Source organism: Dipteris shenzhenensis, chromosome 18 (assembly GCF_047967505.1).
Source record: "Dipteris shenzhenensis isolate YYH24624 ecotype China chromosome 18, Dip_SZ_1.0, whole genome shotgun sequence".
Lineage (NCBI taxonomy): Eukaryota > Viridiplantae > Streptophyta > Polypodiopsida > Gleicheniales > Dipteridaceae > Dipteris > Dipteris shenzhenensis.
In genome coordinates this window covers 7,094,135-7,117,637 of record NC_141613.1, presented here as the reverse complement: position 1 = coordinate 7,117,637, position 23,503 = coordinate 7,094,135, and the positions used below count along the sequence as shown (strand labels likewise).

Here is a 23,503-nt window from a genome sequence, read left to right as displayed (position 1 = left end):
GGTGAAGCCTCTAAGCGGGCATCGACACCCATGAAGAATAGCAAAAAACTCCATAATCATAATGATGTCAACCCATAGAGAGAGAACTCTCTCAGACCATGAAGAGAATGAGGGACTAGCAGTGCTATGGTGATCATCTAGAAATTGGCGCCTCCCACCTTGCTGCTCACCCTGGCAGGGATGTCAAGCCTAAGAGAGGGAGAACAAATTCTTCAATCCAATTTATAGCAACCTGAAAGCATGCATACAAATATATATATATATATATATAGAGAGAGAGAAAGAAAGAAAGAAATTTTATTAAAGGTCCACGGAAGGCCATACATGGCCTATGGGACACAAAATCATCCAAAAGGAAAATACATCATCAACGATGCGCCAACTAGGTGGCCTCATCGTAATACCGCTAAGATGCCAAAAATGGCTACAAAAATCCTAGATACAAAATGAAATGAAATAGAGTACCAAAATTGCCTAGATACAAAATGTAAAATATGGAATATGAGGAACATCGTCTTCCCTAAGGGGTCTGTGATCCAAAGAAATGATGGAACTCATGGCCATCGACCATGCCTCCTACCATGAGTGTGAAGATCTGGGCAAGTGTCAAATGGGCTGCTGGCGGTGCCAAGTCTCCATGGAGCAATCTCCTCCGAAAATCTGCCATCATCCTCCGTCGTCTAGAAATAAAGCGACGGGTACGGCCTCTGTGTAAGATCATCCTGCGGTGCTGCCGGATCATGTCATATGTACATCCTCGGGGTGGAACCATCGGTGCTCTCTGGCAAGATGGGCTATCTCTGTGCTCATGGTCCTGCGCCTCGTCCTGCTCCTCATGAATAACCAGGTCTCTGGCAGGGATGCGACGGTGCTCTCTGAGGAATCTCTCTCTGTATCTGGTGATCTCCCTGATGAACAACGCTAAGCAATACTGATCCTCATACTCCATAATCCGAGAGAGAGGTCCAAATCCGTGCCCAAATAAACAGTGAAATCTGCCACGGATCTCATAATATAAAGGGCATCTGCAAACAAAGTGCTCCTCAGTCTCCACCTCCCCCATAGTGCAACAAGGGCATATCCTAGTCTCTCGCCTGGGTCTATGTCCGGTAGCTGTACGACGCATCCTGCCGGCCTCAACGTCTAATCTGTGGGAAGATACCCTGAGCTGGCCCAAGGCAATCCTGAGTGAGTGCGACATATGAACGCCGATATATCCTGGGGATATGATGAAGCCATCCTCTGAAATCCTGAGAAAATGGTCACGATATGTGGCCATCTTCGTAGGAAGCTCCGTGGGATGAACCCAAGTGCGAAACGTGTATAGCTGCAACAAATCTGCCCTGATAACCTGACTGAGCTCATGTCGAGTGAGAGGGAGGCGAGGGGCATCTATGCTGTATCGAAATGGTGGCAGCCTATCCATATCCAAGCCCAGCGAGGTGAGCCATGTGGAGAGTGTGTGGTACCAACAAAAAGTATGACCTCTCTCCGCTAACATCTGCGAGGATGTCAGTGCTAGCCACGGTAATCGTGCTCTGCCTGCTGCTGAGTCTCCGAGCGCCCTGATCCTATGCAAGTACGTAACTGACTGAAATGCTGCATCTAGCGCTAGGGCTGTAGCTCCGAACTCTGCGAACGTAATCTGATGCGGTACCGTGGGCTTCGCTCTGATCAATCTGGAGAACATGATGATCTGTAACCTCTCTACTCGTCTCCAATCTGCAACCCTGAGATCTCCTGCCCAAAAGGGGCTAGCATACATGACTGCAGGTCTCACCAGCGTATCGAAAAGTAAGGACTTCGTGTCGGGATGCTGAAAATGTGACTGTGCACACTGCCTCTCGAGAAGAGCCAAGGCGACATACCCTCTACTGATCCTATCTCGTGCTGCATGCGTCATGGTGAAGACTGGACCTCTAAATGTGGCACCCAAATATGTATACTGCCTGACTAGCTCCACCTCCTGCCCATCAAATGTGAAAGAGAACTCGCCTCTCCTATAAACCTGGTATGACGTGTTGAAGACCATGACTTTGGTCTTCCCAAGGTTTACAGACAACCCTCTGTCCTGACAAAAGCTGTGGAGTGCATGGAGATGTGCCTGTAAACCCTGCTGGGAGGAAGAAATAAGAACCACGTCATCTGCATAGAGGAGAATCGGTATCGTGGATCCTGCCAGTAAAGAACCTGTACCACCCATCGTCTGTATGTACATCTCTAACTCATCGATATAGAGACCAAAGAGTGTCGGAGACAAAGGACACCCCTGCTTCACCACCCCTATCGTACTGCGTACTTCCCCCGACAGCCCCGCCCGTGTCCTGACTCTACCTGTGACTCTCTCATACAAGGCCATGATCGCCCATTGAATCTCCCCATTGAATCCCAAGTCACGGAGTCGCTGGAAGAGTCTGAAACGCGGCACAGTGTCAAATGCCTTTCTGAAGTCCACGAAGCAACAATAGAGCCGTTGCTTACGTGACTTCGCCTCCTCAATCAAAGCCCTGAGTGTGAAGATATGATCTAGAGTCGAGTGCTCTGCACGAAATCCTGCCTGCCCTCTAGCTCTCATGCCTGTCGCCTCGGCATGGTCATTTATATGTCCTTCTAGAATGGTCGCATAAATCTTGGCCATGACATGGCCAATCATAATGGTCCTGTAGTTCGACGCCTCCAAAGGATCCCCCGACTTGTGTATGGGTACTATGGTATTTTCTAGCCAACTAGGTGGAAGACCTGTACAAATGGACTCGTTAAAAAGACGGGAGAGGACTGTAGCTAAGGCATCAATCCCATGGATTACATACTCCGCTTGCAATAATCCATCATGGTCCTTAGCTCTCCCAGTCTTCAAACGATGAGCTGCTGCTCGGACACTATTGGATGAGAATAAGGCAGAGGAGGTGGGTCTAGGCACATGGGATAAGTCGATCTGTGGCTGGTCTGGAATATCATATAAAGTGGAAGTATAGGCAAGCCAAACCTGCGGGTCTGTAAGAGGAGTTTGAGATTTCAAGCGAAGGAATTTCTTCCAGAATTCCTTGGAATCACAGCTGAAAAGTAAACTTCTCAGCTCCTCCTCATTCCGGGCTAGAAATTGGCACCTTTTGCATCGCACCAAACGCTTGTAACTCTTCTTGGTCTCAATGAGGAGGGGAGACTTCTCCTGTGTCTCAAGGCGAAGCTTCCTGCGGAGTTCTTTACACTCCTCATCATACCATCCATTACAAGGCACAAGACCGACTGGTGGAGGACTGGATGTGTGGCAAGTGACGGGGAAGGACTTGTGGGCTGCTGAGATGATGGAGGTATGTACAAGGTCCCACCGATCCTGTGTGGAGGGTAGGGCATCGAGAAGGTGCGGACGGAGAAGACCACTCAGGTGCTGGCTATAAATATCATCAAACTGGTGGTCTGTGCATTTGTGCATTGGTGAGTGTGATCTGTGCATCTGTCCTCTGTCGAGTGTGCCGCATCTTGATCTCGGGGTCCTCTGTCGAGTGTGCAAGCTTTAGGTAAATACAAATCGTGCAAAGAATTGGGATGGGGCTGTATGTATTGTAGCCTGTCCTACTTGCATTCCCTCAATGTTTCTCTATTTCCGAGATTATTCTTCTCTGAGTGCCAATTACAATTGATAACGGCACTTGTGGCCCAGCCACCAGACAATTTTATTGAGGAAGGCAACCAAGCTCTTTTGGACTTTGAAATGAAATCTCCCTTTCTAATAAAGATCATTTATTATTCTTATGGGGGGCTTATTTTAAGCCATCCTATCACAACTTGGAAGCACCCTCTTGATTGCAGATTGATACAAAGTGCCAAATGGAATGTGTAAATGAAGGCACTTGAAAATGCCTTCAATCTTATGCAAAAATCGGATGCTCCATCCACTTTGGTTCGAGATTATGAAACAAAAGTGAAAGACTTTCTCATTCCATAAATGAGGAAAATGGCCAACTTTGCCAAGATCCATCAGCCCATTGGGAAAGAGAACAAAAATCTGAAAAAGTTTGTGGAAGAGCAGGCCTCCAACGGCAATGCATCAATGCAGGACCATCAATTATTTGTAAAGAATATGCAAGAAGAACTAGATGCATACAAGGTTGCAAATAAAACATGCAACAAGAGCTGAGGAGGCTAGCAAGGGCAATCGAATCCAAGGCATATATTGTAGAGATATCTACAATGATATTGTGTTGTAGGCCATAAGTCAACTATATGGTTGACCAGTACTTGGGTACTATATATACCAAACACTTGAATTGTTTCATTTGAACATTTTAGTTGGAGTTCACTTGTGTTCACTTCTTGTTCTCTTGTGTTCACAACTCTTCTCCATTCTTGTTCCTACATGTGGTATCAGAGCTAGTCCTTCTAGCCCTGTCACCTTCTTACCCGCTCTCCCGCGTGCTCCTGTTGCACTTCTATCGCAGAGAAGAAGTTAGTTGTTGCTGGTCAACTTCTCTTTTGGCTGTCTTGAGCTCCCACTAGCTTCGTGTGATCTTGAGCTTCAGTTTTGTTGCGAGATTTTGCACCAGGAACCATTCCTCAACTGGGCAACTTCGTTTTGCATCGCGCGCGCAGTTTTTTCAGGCAATTTCGGATACCAGAAGTTGTGTAGCTGCATCAAGCAACCCAAAAGAGTTTTGAGTAGTCATACTAGAGTTTTACACCTCTTTCAGAACTGTTCGTGCTATCAGAATTTTATTCTAAGCAAGAGATCAGAAGATACCAGCAATATCATTTACGTTTTGCTGATTTTTTCTGATTTTTGTACAGTTCGCCTCTCCACCTCTCCGTTTGACTTGCCCATTGCCTCTCTAGATCGCCACTTGCATCTCCAGCTCCGGATTCAACTTGGTGGTTCAACTTTTTCTCTTGCTCCAGCTCAAGATCCTTGCTTCAGCTCATTTTCAGCCTCTCCCAGTTGGTTCTTACAGATAGCATTGTGCATGTTCTTACAGATTGCATTGCACAGGTATCAGTGCATTCGGGACAGTGGCTACACATTGAGTGCAAATCATTGCTCAGGTGTTGTGCATATTTCGAGCCAAGTATTGGCTGTAAGTTGATGCATTTTTGGATGCCTATTGAGCAAGAGTTTGCTATTACATTGTGAGCCATTGTTTGGCTGAGATACAGGCTGATTTTTTGGGACAGAAGCACATTGCATTTGAGCCAGTGTTTGGCTGTGGTTGAGGACAACTTTTTTGGGGCAGAAATATAGTGCTTGATTGCATATTGTATCCCGGAAGGGATTGACATTTGAGCAGAATTTTTGGGGCAGATTTACTGCTATTTCAGAGCAGCCACTGTCAATGAATGCCATTGCGACAGGAATGTGTTTTGAACAAGAGAGGAGCTCCCGTCTGCAGCTGCCCGCCACCACCCCGTCGCCATCAGTCAGCCCGTCTGGCTGCGCCCCCCTTGCCCTTCACGTCGCCTTCAGCCAGCCCGTCTGGCCGCGCCCCCCTTGCCCTTCAGGTCGCCCCTTGCCCTTCAGCTCGCCCCCTTCAGGCCGCCTTCAGGTCTCCAGCTAGGCCGCCGCCTTCAGGTCGCCAGCCAGGCCGCCAGCCCGTCGCCGCCATTCAGGCTGTTGCTGCTGTCCGCCCCCTTTGCGCTTCAGGCTGGGCTGCATCAGGGCCCTCTCCGGGGCTGTTGCTGCTCGTGGTTCCAGGGCATTGGCGGAGTTTCTGCTTCAGCATCGAACGGACTGTTTCAGGCTTGGGTTTGATCCTCATTTTGCTATTCCATGCAGGCTGAAGTTTGGGGCATTCAACCAAGTTCTTGGGGATTCACTAGTGGTTGGTTGTGAGTTCTTGGTGGGTATTTTCTGCAGAGGTAGCTCCTCCCCTCAGGACAGTGCAAGCTGAGACAATGGAGGGCACTAATGCCACTCCCGTCGCCGAACCTGAGGAGATTGAAGTCACAGTTTCTTTTCCTCCCGACATTGTGCAGATGATTGAGGCAGCAGAGGAGGGTTTTCGTTTGACGCATATCATTGGCTTTCTACCCGGTAGAGGCCAACAGTTACGTGATTGGGTGTACACCACCATGGCCTCATTGGGTGTCTCAGTTACGGTTTTCCGATTGCTTGGCATAGGGTACTTTTCTTTTGGCCTTCAGTCTGCAGAGCAGGCTCAAAGAGTACTTTTGAGCTCTCGATTCAGTTTCAGAGCAGAGTCATCCATTTGTGGCCTTGGTAGAAGCACTTCAGTACTACTTCCCCGGGACCGCGTCAGGCCTCTTTTTGGATGCTTTTCCCTGGACTTCCTAATGAGGTCAGCTCTTGTCGCAGAGCTGTGGAGCATATGGCTAGTGTGGCAGGTACAGTCATCCCATCAGGTGCTAGACTTTCCTATGCTCAGTCACTTGCTGGTACAGGTGTTACGAGAGTCAAACTCACTTCAGAGTTCCCCCCTCCTCGACCTTTGCCTACTTTCATTTCGTACTCCACGGGAGATGGGGTCCAGATTCAGTAGAGGGTTTTGTACGAGGGTCTTCCTGATCAGTGTCTTTTCTGTCAGAAGAGAGGTCACTTTATTAGGGATTGCCCCAGTCGTCGGCCTCGTTCAGGGACTCCGTCTCATCCTACGGGTGACCCAGAGCCTACAGTTCAGCCTTCAGGGGTCCCTGAGCCTGCTTCGACTCATTCTGCAGAAAGAGAGGAGACTCCTCCGGGAGAGTCTCCAGTGGATTCAGAGGACTTGGAGGTGCCCCCAGTGGCACAGCTTTCAAGGAGAGCTCGTAGGAGACGGAGACAAAGGGAGAGACAGCAGCACGAGCAGCCCCATGTACGAGCTCAGAGTTGGAAGAGAGTTGAGACACATGTGCAAGAGACCCCGGAAAGGGGAGATGTAGAGGACCATACGCAAGCAGGTCATGACACTGTGCAGGAGACAGTAGCCAAGGGAGTTGAGACACTTGTGCAGGAGACCCCGGAAAGGGGAGATGCGGAGGACCATCCGCAAGTAGATCATGACACTGTGCAGGAGACTGTAGCTCAGGATTTGATGACTCTTGACACTACTACCCCAGAGGTTCAGTTATTTGTTCCTGAGACAGTTATCCAGCAGGAGATTGCTCAGGCTACTATTACTGTGATGGATGCCTCTTCCCAGCAGTCGATTGAGAGAATTATATTTTACGACACAGGTCAGAGTTAGAGCCCGTTTCAGGATCTCATGCACTTGTACGAGGTTCCCTCGAGACCTCTTTCTCTTCCCCGTCGCACAGAACCTTCCTTTGTTGCTATGCGGAGCGTCCTTTTAGACACCCCTCCCAGTACAGCCTCGTCCTCGCAGCTTTTCACTCCTGGTTTATCCAGATCTTTTGCGAGTGCGGTCACAGATTTCGCTCAGTACCCAGACAGGCGTGAGGATTGGGAGATCCTAGCAGATGAGATCGAGCGAGATTATCAGTCACCCACGCTGACAGGCACCTCGTCACAAATTCTTCCTCTTCCTCTCACCTATTCCAGGAGCAGAGTTAGGACGGCTCAGCCCTTTTCAGCTCTTCTAGCTCCTAGACCTGACCCCAGGATGGTTGATAGAGCTCTGCCAGTTGAGTTTTGGCCCTTCTTGGCTCGAGGGGTTACCACAGACTCCCTCACCCGATTGGAACTTCTCCCGGTGTTTTGCCGACGGTCAGAGGGGGTAGAGGAGTACTTGGGATCTGTTACTCTTTCCAGAGAGAGGCATATTCTTCGTTTCTCCGCAGGCAGCTTCTGATCTCGGGGGAGCGAAAGCTGGTCAGCTGAGTTACTTGACAGCGACACAGGGGGTCAAACTGTCATAAAAACTACCCTCCATCCATGCTAATTTCGCCTGAGCAAACTACTCCCTCAAGGCTCCACAATTATCAACGATCCAATACCCCTAGAATTCAGCTAAAAGAGAGGAAGAAGCTTGCATGGTGGCTCGAGAAATGGATGGACCATGTGTGCACAGTGAGCGGCTGAACAAGAACTACTTTAGAGACTTAAATAGAGAAAGAAAATAATATAGGAATGGAGACTTAAGGAAAATGATAAGAAGTGACTTTCATTGCCATGAGAGTTAGGCTCCACTCAAATACACTCAAAATACTACAAACACAAGGGAGAAGAAGAGGTTTCATACATATAAGAGGGAGTGGAAGCTCCGAGACTACTCATAGAGAGAGATGGACTCAAGAGTCTACATAAGAGAATATCCATGAGGCCTAATGGTGGAAGAGATTATGAACAAGGGAGAGGAGGGCTTCTTTTATAGATATTTTGTCACCCTCCTTCACCCATTTACAATTGCTACCTATAGATTCCTTTTCCCATCAATCACATAAGGGCCTTTCTGTTTCTGTTCTTTGAGGTTCAGGGAGATTTTGATGTGCCCAGGAGTGCTGGTTGGTTTGACTTTCAGCTCCTCAGTTCGCGCCAGAGTACTATTCCCTTGGATGGAGCCATTTTACATGAGTTGGGGCAGATTTGGAATTTGATCAGAGACCGACTTTGGATTGCGCCGTCAGAAAGAGAGATTTGTGTCGGTGCCACTGGCACCCCCTCACTTCCATCCGATGTCTAGGTTGTCCATCATTTGATGGAATGTGAGAGGACTGAACGGCCGCAAATTTACCTTAGATGCAGATGGTCGTAGATGAGGTGTTCCTAGATTGCAGTTGCTTAGGGACTCCCTTCGGTTTATTTCCTCAGGGTCCCCTCCAGACATTGTGCTTATCCAGGAGCATAAGCTCTACCAGGACAGGATTGACAGATGCAGATCCTTACTTAGAGGACACAGCCGGACATATTGGAGCCCAGCGGATGGCACCAGGGGAGGAGTTTGCATTTCAGTTTCAGCCAGGTGGGCCTCAGAGATCACCCAAGAGGGTACACTAGTGGAAAGCAGGGCATGTTATGTTATTCTTCAGATTGAGAGCACAACAGTTGGTGTTCTCAATGTGCATGCCCCCACGGATCTAGCCCACGGACGTGCTTTTTGGAGACAGCTCAGAGAGTCCCTTCCTCAAGCCGACACCTGGATTGTTGGAGGAGATTTCAACATGGTTGAATTCTCTGAAGACAAGTCAGGCCAGATAGAGGGTGGCCTTTCTGACAAGGAGAGAGTGGAGTGGGATAGTTCTGTTTTGCACGCTGGACTTCACAATGTAGATCGATTGGACGACTTTCGTCACTTGGCTGACAGTCTTCAGTTCTCTTGGTCCGGGGTTTTCCATGGCTCTCTCTCTTTGGTCAGACTTGACAGGTTTTATGTTGGCCAATGGGGCCAGGCCAAAGGAGGATAGATTGGGATCCCCGCCCGGGTTATGTTTTATCTGACCATGCTCCAGTCCTATTCTAGATTCTCCCTACCTCTCGTTTGGAGAGCACAGGCTCTGTGAGAGTTCCGGACTTTGTGTTTCAGGGGGACAGAGTTCGTGGAACAGTTGAGAGGGGCTTGCTTGTCAGAGGACACTCCTGTGGATCAGGGCTGGTTGATGTGGGTAGAGAGGGCTTTGGGGGCAGCTTTCGGAGGCTCAGGAGAGACTAGAGGAGATTCAGGGCAGGAGGGCCCAGTTCAGGTTTTACTCCCAGCAGACGTTCTCGATCCAGAAGGGGGATAGATGCTCTAGAGAGTTTTTCACGGCAGTCGGTCAGAGATACTCTTCGGATAGCCTTCGTAGGCTTGTGGATGAGGCCGAGTATCTTCAGACGGGCCCTCATTGTCTTGTTGAGATCACTTCCGATTTCTACTCCACTCTTTACACTACCGATCCAGTCACCGAGGAGATGATCAGAGCCAGAGAGTAGATTTGGAGCCATGTCCCCCAGATGGTCTCAGACAGGATGAGTCATGTTTTGGATAGCCCACTATCAGTCCTCGAGATCACGAACGCGTTACATGAGCTGCCCAAAGATAGATGCCCGAGGGAGGACGGTTTGTCGCCACTTCTTTTCAGAGCTCTTTGGGATACGATTGGGCCTCATCTACTCTCTGCCTTTTCAGAGGCTCTTGATACAGGATCTTTGGGCGAGACATTATGCACAGGTTTGATTTGTCTCATCTCGAAAGGGGGTGACAAGACAGTCCTATGCAATTGGAGACCCATTACACTTCTAGGGACAGCCTACGAGATCCTAGCAAAGACCTTGGCTCTTCGCTTAAAGCCTTTGCTACCAGATATCATCAGAGCTACTCAGACAGGTTTTGTCCAAGATCGGAGTATCTTGGATAACATCTTCACCTTTTGGGAGGCCACTCACTAGGCGCAGGAGAGTCAACAGGAGATTGCAGTTCTTCTTCTCGATTTTGAGAAGGCTTATGACAAGGTGGACTGGGGTTTCTTGGAGGACACTATGAGGAGGCTAGGCTTCAGTGATAGATGGATTTCTTGGGTCTCCTCACTTTACTCTCACTCTTCTAGCAGGATGGTGGTCTGTGGAGGCAGAGGACCGGCTTTTCAACAATCCAGATCAGTACGACAGGGATGTCTGCTTGCACCTTACCTTTTCCTTTTTGTAGTGGAGGCTATGGGATACTTTATGTAGGCTACGAGTCGTGGCACTTTGGGCCTTCATCTGCCTATCCGGCAGGAGCAAGAGCTTCTGGACACTGAGTTTGCTGATGACACGGCACTGACAGTCAAAGGAGATGCATATAGTCTTGCTACTGCTGCAGACTCAATTGAAAAGTTCTGCCTAGCCTCAGGGGGACTTGTCAATTGGAACAAATCAAAAGGCATCTGGACTGGAGCTCAGCAGGATACCCCAGCATGGGGAGGAGACGGAGGCTTTGTGTGGATACCCAGAGGCACCTCCACGAGATATCTAGGCTTCCAAGTTGGCATTGAGGTGTCCCCGATGCAACAGTTTGCCCCAATTCTTGTGAGTATTCGGAGGAAGCTAGCCTACTAGAGTACGGCTAGACTTTCTTTGGCCGGAAGAGCGCTGGTACTCAACCAGGTTCTACTTGCAACTATGTGGTACGTTGCGTCATGTTGGTGCTTTCATGCTGACTCGATTCGCCAGGTGAGGAGATTGCTTCGGAATTTTCAGTGGAGTGGTGGTGATGGTTCTGAGGACACTAGGGCCAGAGTTTCATGGGATACTATCACTTTACCCTCCTCGCAAGGAGGACTTGGGGTTCTTGATCCGGAGATGTAGAGCAGAGCCCTTTTAGTCAAACTTCTTGTTAGAGGTTTGACTCCAGGAGATCAGCCGTGGAAGCAGTTCCTACTGCATGGGATTCATCAGTGCACCCCCAGAGCAGCAGGCCAGTGGGCAGGTAGAGTCAGTTGGATCTTCCTGGCGGACCAGCATTCTCAGCCTTCCTCACCATTGGTAAAAAGGCTTATTCAGATCTGGGATCTTTTTCGACAGCACCTCATCACAGCGGTTCCCTCGAAAGCTCCCTGGTCCAAACTTCTGTGTTCAAACCCTTGATCGCCTCAATTCCACACCACACCACTTCGATATATCCAAATCCACTCAAAAGCGCTTCCAAACTGATTTTTCGTCAAGCTCTGTCAATATATGGACGGAAAAAAATGGGATTCCGTCAATGATCGATGGAAATTCCTTAATCAATTATTATTCTTTCCTCTCTCTTGGGATAACCTGTATTACCACCACCCGCGTTTACTCACAACCTGTTTTCAACCTCTCCTCTAGAGTTCTGCGTGTGAGAAGGCTCTTATGCTCACTTCCACGTCAATTTGCAGCGTAGAACTTCCAAGCGTCAATAACGCAGCATCCAGCTTCAGTACCCTCCACCAGCTCATGACCAACATCAATTATTTTTTCTCTATTGCCTTCGTCATCTGGCCATGCCATCAATCTCCCACTACGCCGTCACTTCTCAAACCTTCAAGCATTGTGCGCTAAAATGCCCACCTACAACCGGAGTTTGCTAGACTGCAGGCATCAAATTGGAAACCCTTGACTAAATTGCTGAGTGCATTGGTGGAGATCCAATGCGCTACTACCTACACCAAAGGACCTGCGTCGTTGCATGAGCGACCACACTAGCCCGTACCTGCCAAGAGTGACACATGTGCCTCAGGAGTCAGTAGCATCTGAACCAACTGCCGTGTTCAGCTCGTCGACGCTTCAGCTCATTCCTCCTCCTTCCACGTGGCTTCTCTCCTCATTCCCAGAAAGCTCTGATACCAAAGATGACGATCAGCAAACGTACAAGAGAAACCAAGTATCTAAGACTACTGTCAATCACGGGTGCAGGCATAGTATCATTCCACTCAGCCAAAATCTCTGTGGTAGCAAGCTCATCCCAATCGCACGTGAAAGCTCCTGCTTTCTAATCCGCAAAGCCCCAGTTCCCTAGATGGATCTAGTCTGCCACATGTCTTCATTCTAGGGTACCTCTTAAATGCATCTTTTCTACCCCTCTCTTGGGATATCAATTAATTCACTTGCCCCTAGGCGCTTTCACACACTTAATGCATTTAAGACCCATAGCCTTAGACCCATCTAGTCACTGCCTTGTCACCCTCATCAAGAACCTTGACATTAATCCTTTTGACCATTTACATGAAGCCCAAATAAATATAATACAAACATTGATCCTTTAAAGGAAAATGTCCATTGACCCTTCCGAGGTCATGTTACCTCAACTTCAGCGTAACATTTTAGCCCTCTCAAAACCACCTGGCATTTTATACTGCTCTTAGACCATTGATGGCATGAGCTTGAAGGTTGAGAGTAGATTAGAATAAACCTTATGGGAACATACAAACTAACGAACTGAGGTGAACTCTATATTCTCCCTGGACCGCATTTCTAGCCCTCACATAATCAACTCAGCCACATCGTTTTATCCTAGCCAACCATATATTGGGCTAACTCTTTCCCTTTATTTAATCCTGAACATAAAACTATAACTGCTCCTCGACCCTAGCCCTCCCCATCGAGCACCCTGAGTTTATGTCAACTTATTGATAAGTATTTATTGCCAAAGCAAATGTGAGAGCAACCACAAAGAGGAACTACTTTCAACAATATCAAGCAAGAAGAGCAACAGCCCAAGATTCATTTATAATGGTACTTTTGACCCTTTATCAACTCTCCCATCAGATGCCTTAACCCTAGTTCTACTCATTAATACATATTTTACCTTACGATGGTGCAATACACATACACAACACTATTCATGCATTGACAAGCGAGTTGGTGGAATATTTAGTATTCTATGTTACAAATAAACATATTAAATCTTTAATAGTATATTATTCCTGTTAAATTATATGTAAGACCAAAGGCATTACAGATTTACTTTATTACTGTAAATACCTTCAAAAGACTAGAATATGTCCAATCTTTATAAAGCAAGCAAAAGAACAAAGGAAAGAACGTTGTAAGTGACCAAAAACATTACAGATTCAATTTATTAACTAATTTATAATGTAGAGCAAGTGAAAGAAGGCTCGTTTTGAATATTCTCTCCCAACGATTGACAGCATCAAGTTACAACCAAGAGTATACCCTATACCGGTATGAAAATTTCTAGAAATCCATAGTATAGTCTATAAAAGTAACAGCATCATGGGGGGGGGAACTGAGACTTAAATCAACCTTTTCAGACAGCTTCCACTTTGTCCTAATTCCATGAATTCGGTTTATGTGTAAAGCATGATGACCCTCCCCCAAATCTAGCATAGCGGTCAATAGAATGTCAGCAGCAGTAAGCGCAAAATGACCACCAGCCTCAAGATCCTTATCCTGTTGTAATATATTGTGAACCTCATTCACCTGCACACAATCAAATCCCGTAAGATAAAAATACGAGCAGATCCGACAATGCTACAGCACCGCACCCATCAGGAAGTATCCTGGATAACACCTTACCAGAAAAGGAAGGTGGCTTGGTGACGTTTGGCTGACTGATTTGCAAAGACTCAACAGAAGTTGCTTCTGAACCTGCTCATTGTCCGTAGAAATTGCATGTATGTTAGTCCTGTTATCCTGCATTCAGTAGAGAAACTATAGTGCATTCTGGTTGCGACTAAACACCCACCTTTGGGTCCTTCTCAAGCCTTAACATCTCCCTGAGAACATCACATGTTTTCTCTGGAATTTGCTTAGCAAAATATCCAAGTATATTAACACAACTCGGCTTCCATTCCCCTTTGAAATTCCCATAGGCTGTTGTCCTTGCATATGAGGTAGCATCTCCAACTTCTCCACCACCACCTAGACTTGAATGAATTGTCTGCTTCGCCACATCGAAATCTAAAAGATCTTCTTGAGCCATGGCCTGAGCATGTGGTGTGGAGGGCAGTGCTGGACTTATCTCTTCGCTCATGTCAGAGACAGCTTCCAGCAAATCCCACGATGACTGAAATAAGCTTGAAATAGACAATAAAAGACCTTCCAGCATGCATGATATGCCCATAGGACTGCCAAGTATTTGCCCCATCTCATCATGCCTCGACAGAGCACTGCAGCACTTAGATGCTAAGAGCAACTTCAAAGCTTTTGTCATTGCTGGATTGATTATCTGTGAAAGATTTTGTTGAAGCCAGCTAGCAAGAGCTGTGCTTACCTGTGGTTCCGGAAGATCTCTTGTAAAACTATCTATTATAGAGACACATTTCTTAAGGACATGTAAAAGACCTTGCCATACTCTTCCTTCAGAAGACCATTCTTGAAAATCCCGTCCTCTGCAATATGAAAATCACCTTTGAGTTAAAAGCAACTACTTCTACTAGAAGTTGTCCAAACAACAAATTCAATTCAACATCATGCTGGCCAATCAACCTTAGCTCCAAATGTTTTCTTAGTTGCCCTAAATATTTGACAGATATAAATATTGAATAGGTGCTCTGAAGGAAATGTCACAGATCCAGGTACTCACTTATGAATGAAATATTCAAAGGGGTAGTCAAAAGACTGTCCATCATTCATTGACCACCAATGGACAATGTATAGCCAAAGGTCAATGGCCAAGTGCAAAGGATGAATGAAGCATTAAGTGCAATTCTTAAAAAAACAGTGATGAATGCTGGACACCAGGACTGGGAAAAAAATCCCCATGCTGTATGGGCCTACAATTTGACACTCCTCTTTTCTATGGTGCTATGCTGAGACTATACTGCAGAACATAGATCGTTCTTGATTGGATACTAGCTCTTCCACCGCAAAGGGAATATTATGTGTTTAAAGCTGTGAAAGGAAGGCTCCCTCCAACTGTCCATCTGTGAAAGGAAGGCTCCCTCCAACTGTCCCGACCTCCCACAGCGAACAAGGAGTCCCATTCCGCCTGCTCCACCTGAGCTATACCGAGGAACTCTGGGCCCCGTCCCTGCTGATCCTCTAAAGCCTCAAGGTTATTGAAATCCCCTCCTACAATCCAAGAATCCATCTCTCGCAATAAGTCTGTCAAAGAGCTCCAGAAAGTGGCTCTCAGTCTAAGGTCGGTCAGGGCATAGATATTGAGGATGCCAATGCGGGATCCCTCAATATTCAAGCCCACCCAAAGCACTCGTCCTGGGATCAAGGTGCCAAAACCACACACATGCTGAACTAGAGAAGCGTCGATGGAGGTACAGACACCCCCGCTCCTCCCCTGCTCGCCAATCGAAGGTTCCCAGTAGGTGTGGGAGCGTCCTATGAGGACCTTCCCACACTTACTGGTCTAAGAAGCCGAAAGCTTGTGTTCCTACAATAGGAGCACATCTACCCTTCCCACCAAAGCTGGCTGGAGCTCCGGTCGACATTCCAAGAGATAATGCGTATACTCATGAAGAGGAGAGATGGGCCACAAACAGCTGTCTGCTTGCGGTCAATGTTGAGGTGGTTGGAGGATGTCCAATGTGCAGATGAAGGCGCTTCTGTGAAGGTTTCGAAGGAGAGGCCGGATCATCGGACCCATCCTCTAAAACCTTCAGCAGAGGGGAAAGGCCCTTCGTCCCATGGTGGTAAGCTCTCTCTAACCAACTCGAAGCCTCCGCCAGGGAAATACTGTAGAAGCCCGCTACCTCTGAGGTCCTCCAAGGGCGGAGCCCTTCCGCGTAGATCCACTCCAGAGGCGGTTGAATGATGACCAAAAGGCGGAATCGTTTGGCGCTGTGGCACCATCTCAGACGAACGTCACCCTCCTTCCACTGCTGCTGAAGAAGCTCCGTTGCTCTGCTACCGATCCAGTCCTGTACCTGCTCCTGGGACTGATCACGAATCGTCTCCCAAACATTTTCATTCGTCCATTGCTCATTCCCGTCACTGGTGATAGTGAAGGAATAGCTAGGACCATCATGGGGGGCAAGGACGGACACCTTACCCTCCGCCCCCTTTCGGAGGAAGAAGATGCTGATGTCTAGGCATGCAAAGAAGGAGCCAATACCAGCTACATCCAAGTAATCCCAAGGTCCTGCTCGGTAAAACTCCAAAGGTAGAGCTCTAGGAGCTGCCCTTGGGTGGGGGGACGAAGATGAGGAGTCAGAACCAGAAAGAGGGGTGCTGGCTGTCGAAAGAGTTGGAGTGGTGCTGGCCGTCTGCGGGGAAGGGCCTCTCCCCTCCACCGGGCCAGGGGGGATAGGCACGGAGAAGGTATGTGCTAGTATCGGGGCTGCAGGCGGCGCAGGCGGATGGGGGGGTTCTCGCGGGATCATGCTCGAGGGAGAGGGGGGGGCTGAAACCAAAGGTGCCGGGGGGGGTCCCGTAGGGGGGGGAGGTAGGGAAACCGAGAAGGGGGGAGGATGGGGGGGCGGGGTGAAGGATGAGGGGGAGGCTGGCTGACCTTCTCCTTCCCTTTCTCCTTCCCCTTACCGGGCTGCTGCTGACTGGTGAACACAGGGGTCTCTTGCTGGAGAGGGGGGGGCTTTTTTGTTACTGTTTTGTTTCCTTTCCGTTTCCTTTTGACCTCAGTCCAGCCTTCCCTTTCGGGAGGGGGTGTCGATGCCTGGCGGGGGGGATCCTGAGTTGCCTGGATGGGGGCCATCTGAGGTTCTGTCCTCGTGAAGCGAGGGCAAGAGCGCGCCTGGTGCTTGAAGCCATGGCATCTCAGACACAGATTTGGGCGACCAGTGACCATAATGCGCTACGTCACCACACCTGTTTCCGTCTCAATCTCGAACTCCGAGGGGATACTCTACGGATCTAGGACTGCACTTTGACACGTGGCACCCCTTGGGCTGCCGCCGCATCAACAAAGGTGTCCTGCATGAGCCAGCCAAAGTGCGCCCCCAAGTCCTTGATGATCGGGCGAAGCTCTTTTGCCAAGCCTGGGAAGATGAGGGTAACTGGATGGCGGGGAATGCGGAAGCGGGCATCGAAGTCCGCTACAATGAAACCCCTATACCATGGGACCATAAGGATGATCTCCCCACCCACATCCAGTCTCAAGGCGTAATCAGTGAGAAGAGACACGGAATTGTGCAATCAAAATCCTCAAGGAAACGAGGAGGTGGATCCATGTGTCACTCCTCCCTCTGATATCTGCAGGCCGTGATCTCTATAGAAGCAAAGCTTCAAAAGAAGTTCACTAGTGGCTAACAAGTTTCTATATGCGTGTAGTTGTATAAGATCCTCCTAAATGACCTGGTTAGCCTCGAGATAAGTGAGCGGAATAGAGAGGGCCGCAAGCCTATACTAAAAAGAAGGCAACCTGTCCATGTGGAGTCCAAGGCTCATAAACCATCTATATGTATAGGGCATACCAACACCTCTGATCACACTCAACCGCTAATACCATGGATGGGGATAAGGCCAGCCATGGTAATTGGTGTCAATATGAGATCAAGGAATCAAAATCTCTAACTTAGTGCAGGTATGTGATAAGTGGGGGGACTCCGAACTTGGTCAAAATGACCTAGTGTGGTATTGACGGCTTACTACGAATCATGTGTGCGAACATAAGAACTTGGAACCTCTCCGCCCAGTCCCGCTCTGATAGATCAGCACCCCCACATGGGCTGCAATGCATACCCGCTAGGCAGACCAAAGGATCAAAGAGAACAGACTTGGTTTGGGAATCCTAGAAGTGGGAGTGAAAGCAATGTCACTCAGGCCCAACAAGCACAGATCCCTACGCAATCAAGCTTGCATTGCTGGCCTCATCATGAAAATCAGGCTACAGAAAGTACTCAGAAATATATGTACAATGTGACGATCTCCATCAGTACTCCGTCAAATGTGAGCCGCTCTCTATGCATGACTACCCTAGATGTGTTGACGATCATAACCTTGGCTTTATCAGGCTTGACCTTCAGATCATGTGCCTCACAAAAGGTGTTGAGTGCATTCAGGTCTCACTAGAGACCCTCAGCGAAAGAGGAAAGAAACATTACATGGGCGAGAGAAGAGTCTACCCCTCCTAACGTCTTGATGAAGGTCTCATGCTTGTCGATGTAGAGGCCAAAAAACATGGTCGTAATGGACACCACCCCCATAGTGCCCTTGATCTCCACTATCCACCCTGTAGCCATCTGGACCCTGCTTGAGACTCTCTCATAAAGTGCCATGGCTGCCCAAACGATCTCCTGACTGTATCCCAAATCCTACAAGCATCTCATGAGACAGGCTCTCGGCAATGTATCAACAAGCCTTGCAGAAGTCCTTAAAGCAACCATAAGCCCTCAGTCTCCATGCTATGTGATCTAGAGTCGCATGATCCGCTCCAAAGCTTGCATGCCCATCAACTCAGAGTCCTTGGAGCTCTGCAAACTGGCTAACCTGAGGCATAGATCTTGGGCAAGACATGCCCAATCATAATGGTCCTGTAGGTTTCCAGGCCCATGGGATCCCTACTTTGTGAATGGGAGTAATGGCATTAAGGGTCCAGGCTTGGAGAAAACCGTTGCAGAGGACTTCGTCTTCTGAAGGCCTGACGGGCCTATGAGATAAGTACACTCAAGATTCGTATCTCATACAAGCCACCATGGGTGATGCAAGGGCTCGTGATAAGGCCCTTGTTGAGTGCTCTAGGAAACTTCAAAATCCAAAACTCAAAATTCTTGAGAGAAAATATGAGATGTAGTCAACTATGATCTTGATGCCTCGGCAGTCCTCCGATGGGATATGAGGATACTTGTCTAGTGAAACAACTTCTGCATACACCTTCTAAGTACAAAGGTGATTTAACGGGAAGACATTCAACATACATGCTTAAGACACTAACATGTACTGAGGGGCACTGGTACTGTCCATGAGCACCCTGCAAAGGGACAAATCATGCAAGCCTTAACATTGTAAATATAACATATACTTAAGACACTAACAGGGGCACTGGTACTGCGCATGAACACTCTGCAAAGGGACAAATCATGCAAGCCTTCATATTGTAAATATAAAGAAACAGAGGCTATTCAGTGAGCTAACGAATTCCAAGCTTTCCCATAACCAATAATTGACTGTCTGACTCTGCCTTACTTCTCTTGCAGAAACTCACTTGCCATTTAGGTCACGTCATTTATACAGTTAATTTTATTTTTTTTTTTGGCAAAAAAGAGACTTCTATTAAGTATTAAAGAAAACCGTTAGAGCAAGCTCCATACGGGATACACCATATACAGTTGATATTTGAATCAATTTCTCATTCAATTCAGTATCTAAAAATTCCCACAGATAAACCAAGCTGCACAGATCTGCTTTTGAAAAAAAGACCCCAGCAGGGAAGGAGTCGAACGAAGCCTGAGCTCACCTCCTTTGTAATGTATGTACAACTCCATTGAGGCAACTCATGATTATGTACGACAAATTAAAATATCGTTCTAATACGTGCTGTTGATCTCCCTCACATAGGACATCAATTTTGCAAAGGATGTGAGCAGTCAGCTCTTTCAGAAGAGCATGACTGACAGGAAAGGAAATCAGGCAGTTTCTAACTTCAACACTGGTAGAAGCCTGCAATAACCAAGGCAGTGCAACAAGGCAACAATTTGTCAGTATGCAACATGCTAATGAACAAAAGTTTATATAAATACCTCAAAATACAAACCTGACAACCGTCTTCAGATCGAAACTCTCCCAGAAACATTGCCGAATGATCAAGTGCACTGAGTTCTTCCTCTGCAGCCGTATCGAACTCTTCTGGCTACACATTGTTCAACATTTCTTTAGAATACATACATTCAATAGAATGCATACATTCAATGCACTAAGATGCAACACACAAGAAGAAAACCGACAACCCTTTTGAACAATGTAACACTCAGGGATGGGGTCTTTCTCCCAAGAGATTTCTCCCAGAATACAACCAGTACATAATCAACACAATAGCTCCACTTTAGTAAGCAAGGATTTATCAGCCTATTACATACGTTCAACTCTTAAACAGGCAATTAGCCACTAGAGGACCATTTGATCCAAGGGAGGACATCCTAAGCAGCATCTGAGTATACTTGCAGAAGAAGAGAGGCCTTCTCATCAAATAGTTCTCAAAAAGTGTGTGCAAGATCATGTACTCTTTAGCTGTAAGTTTCATTAAACATTTGTTTTTGCCCTATTATCTTGAGCTTGACTTACCAGAATTACAAGCAGTTTTGATCCAGATGAACTCAGTAATCTCTATGACTTATGCAAAACTATCTATGACTTGATATAGAAGCTTCGGTGCCTGAACCTCCGCCACTTTCTGCTCAGTTTTAAAGCTGTACCCTGCGCTGGCTTTCCACCCCTCCTGTCTTCACCAGCCTTAGGCTGCCCTTTACAGGCTGTCTTGGAAGGCCTTGGTCTCCCCCTTGCCTCTGCTGTTCCAGAGCTCCATGGCTCTTTGTGCCCCCTCGGCCTGCCCCTCACCCGCCAGCCCATGAGCTATGGCCAGGTCAATTAGGGCTCAAGCAAGGCCTAGACCAAGCCTTTGCTAAGCTGTTCTTTGGCAGTACGGGTGCCTGAGCGAATCTAGAGAGATGATGTGCTTGGCAATAATAGAAATAAGTGCAAGTTTTAGAACTTTCCCCCTTACACTATTCTTCTTGATGACTGCAAACCTTGGATTCTCAATATCCTCAACTTCATTAGGCAGGTTTTAGTTGGTTTCCATCTGCTTCTAGTTCTTTTCCTTCTGCACTTGATTGTTAGTTTCACACATCATTCTATTCTCTATGCTTTCCCTTTCACTTAGCAAGATAATTCCTACAAAGCAACCATAGCTCACATCAAGATGGAAAATCCACTCACCACCAAATGACATTGTCATCTGCACTTTTGTATCCTCTACGCACTTTTGGCCTTCACTAACATTTGGCCTCTTGAATCCAAGCCCCTTAGCCAAAACAAAACTGACACTTGCTAGCTTGAAAAGGAAGAAGGCGAAAGAAAGGGGACGAAGGGGGGGATGGCAAAGTGGAAAAGGAGGGAGGGAAAGGAGAGAAAAAAACAGGGGGATCTTCCTAATTTCCAAGGGGAGGAGTGGTGGGTACACCATGGCTTACCCCCACGCACTGATAGCCGTGGCCTCTATCAAGGTCTGCTTCAGCAATGTTCTCGAGACCTTGTCCATGGTAGCTTTCATACTTTATAAAAATACAGTCCCAAAGGTGTGCTTAAACGTGGATGACCCACACACCCCCGCAAAGAAACGCTGACGGCTATCTGTGTGTGTGGTCCAACCTGTGCTCCTAGCTATGGCTCTGCATCTGACAAAGACCATGGTAGCTGATGTAGGTCGCGTAGGTCAAGCCCTGTCCTTGAACATGGAAGGGATGTCTCCAAGCATGAATGTGCGTCCTACCTCTGTCGAGTGTGTCATGTCGTTGGCTTAGAATCTCTACCTCGCGGACCACCGTGGAACAACGGTCTGTGTGATTTGGTTGAAAGAACTCTATGATCATGCTTTGAGATGAGTCTGTCTGTGTCCCCCATCCCTGTCTCTGTAATTTGAATAGGTGCTTTCGATGCCTAGCTGCCTCATGAATGAAGGCCGCTAAGCATCTCTGATCTGGATAAGAAAGGAAGTAGTCCGAAGCTATCTCTAAAGAGACGATAGTAGCGGCCTCCAATCTCGTAGTACACCGGGTACCTGAAGATGAAATGCTCCTCTAACTCGATCTCATGAAGATCACACAAGATACAAATCTGTCTCTCCATGAGTACTCCCTCAGCTCACCCATGCTCAATCCGGAGTCGATGTGATGAAACATGCAAATTCCCAATAGAGATTCTCAAAGAATGGGGGAGATGGTTAGTGTGAGAGGTAGGGAGCGGGCTGGTGTGGAATGTCATACAATGTGCATGCGTAGGGGTGCCAAATCGGGGTGTCTCTGAGAGATGATGGGGAATCGCCGCTCAAGAAATTTCCGCCCAAAGTCCTTGGAGTTGTTGCTAAACAAAATGTTTACTCAATGAGGCAGAGAAAGGCTTGCTTCTTCCAGCGTACCAAACGGTGGCACTCACGCATCATCTCTGATTCGCTCGGAAGGTCATGCTTGGTCTTGAATTTGAGTTGACGGCGGAGAGCCTTGCACTCATCATCATCCCATCTATTGCAGGGAACCAAACCAAGGGATGGAGGCCATGTGGAGCGAGTGGTGTAGGGGAGAGGTGTGAAGGGCAGCCTCGTGAAGTGAGCGAGTGACCAAAGCGGCACGGTCCTCTACTAGTGGTATGTGATCGATGTATGTTAAGTATTGTGTGCCAGTGGCGGAAGGGGTGCCTTGTATTGGTACGAGTTAGTGACCCTGAAGCGAGAGAGCTATGCCTTGCATGGGAAAAGATCATAGACTAGCACGCTCTCATTTTGTTTGACCCAAGGGCAACACATAATTTAATATCACAGGACTTAGCTCTTAGATTGGGAATAAAGGCTGAAGAATTGGACAGGGCCCTGGATGCCGATCAAATGTTTCAAAGGGACTCTGTGCCAGTTACTCCCTCGATTGGAAGCTTCATGTATCTGTACAAAGTTATGTAGATCATAAAGACTTCTTACTTTTCCTCTTAAGCATCATGATGTAGTTCTGGGGATGCCCTGGTTTCACTGTGGGGGTGTGAAGCTGTCTCTTTCGGAAAGAGTTTTGGATTTTGTGCCAGGAATAGAGGGGATACATCTAGATGAATCCAAGAACATTCCCAAACTCATCCTCTCAAAACACAACATATTGCAGTTTCAATCTCATGATAGTCAATCATAAGGTTGAAAACCATAAACTCCATCATGCATAGCAAGGACTAGCTACTATGACATCCCCACTGACGTCATCAGTGCCCAACAGTGGGTGTAGACCATCGTATAAAAAAATGTTCTCACACATACAAATCCACACACCCACACATACTTGAGCATCCATTTATACAAAGTCTTTGTACTGAGTTTCTGTCGGCACTCCGGAGGTGCACGGCATACTTAGCCATGATGAAGGCTAGCACTAAAGGAGAAGGCCAATCAAAAAGTAGTCCAAAATCTCTTCATTGAAGCTACAACTGCTTGTGAAGTCTAAAGATTCACTTTAGTCTCTCCCAAACGAGTATCTAAATCTAGCTGATAGAGCAACGCACCAGTTAAGATAGAAAGAATTATCGCAATATCAGCACGCCGCAACATGAACGAAAACTTCACAAGGTGAGATTCGC

The 23,503-nt window shown here is 47.5% G+C and overlaps 1 protein-coding gene across 1 annotated transcript in view; it reads right to left on the bottom strand.

The window, feature by feature from the left end:
• Positions 1-23,503, bottom strand: part of ATM (Serine/Threonine-kinase ATM-like protein) — a 312,761-nt gene that overhangs the window by 208,489 nt on the left and 80,769 nt on the right. The window contains exons 19-23 of the mRNA XM_087389269.1: positions 19,932-20,027; positions 19,635-19,837; positions 14,013-14,658; positions 13,844-13,915; positions 13,571-13,747 (exon numbers count right to left, since the gene is read on the bottom strand). Coding sequence (XP_087245395.1) covers positions 13,571-13,747; positions 13,844-13,915; positions 14,013-14,658; positions 19,635-19,837; positions 19,932-20,027 — 1,194 coding nt within the window. The remainder of the gene's footprint in view (positions 1-13,570; positions 13,748-13,843; positions 13,916-14,012; positions 14,659-19,634; positions 19,838-19,931; positions 20,028-23,503) is intronic.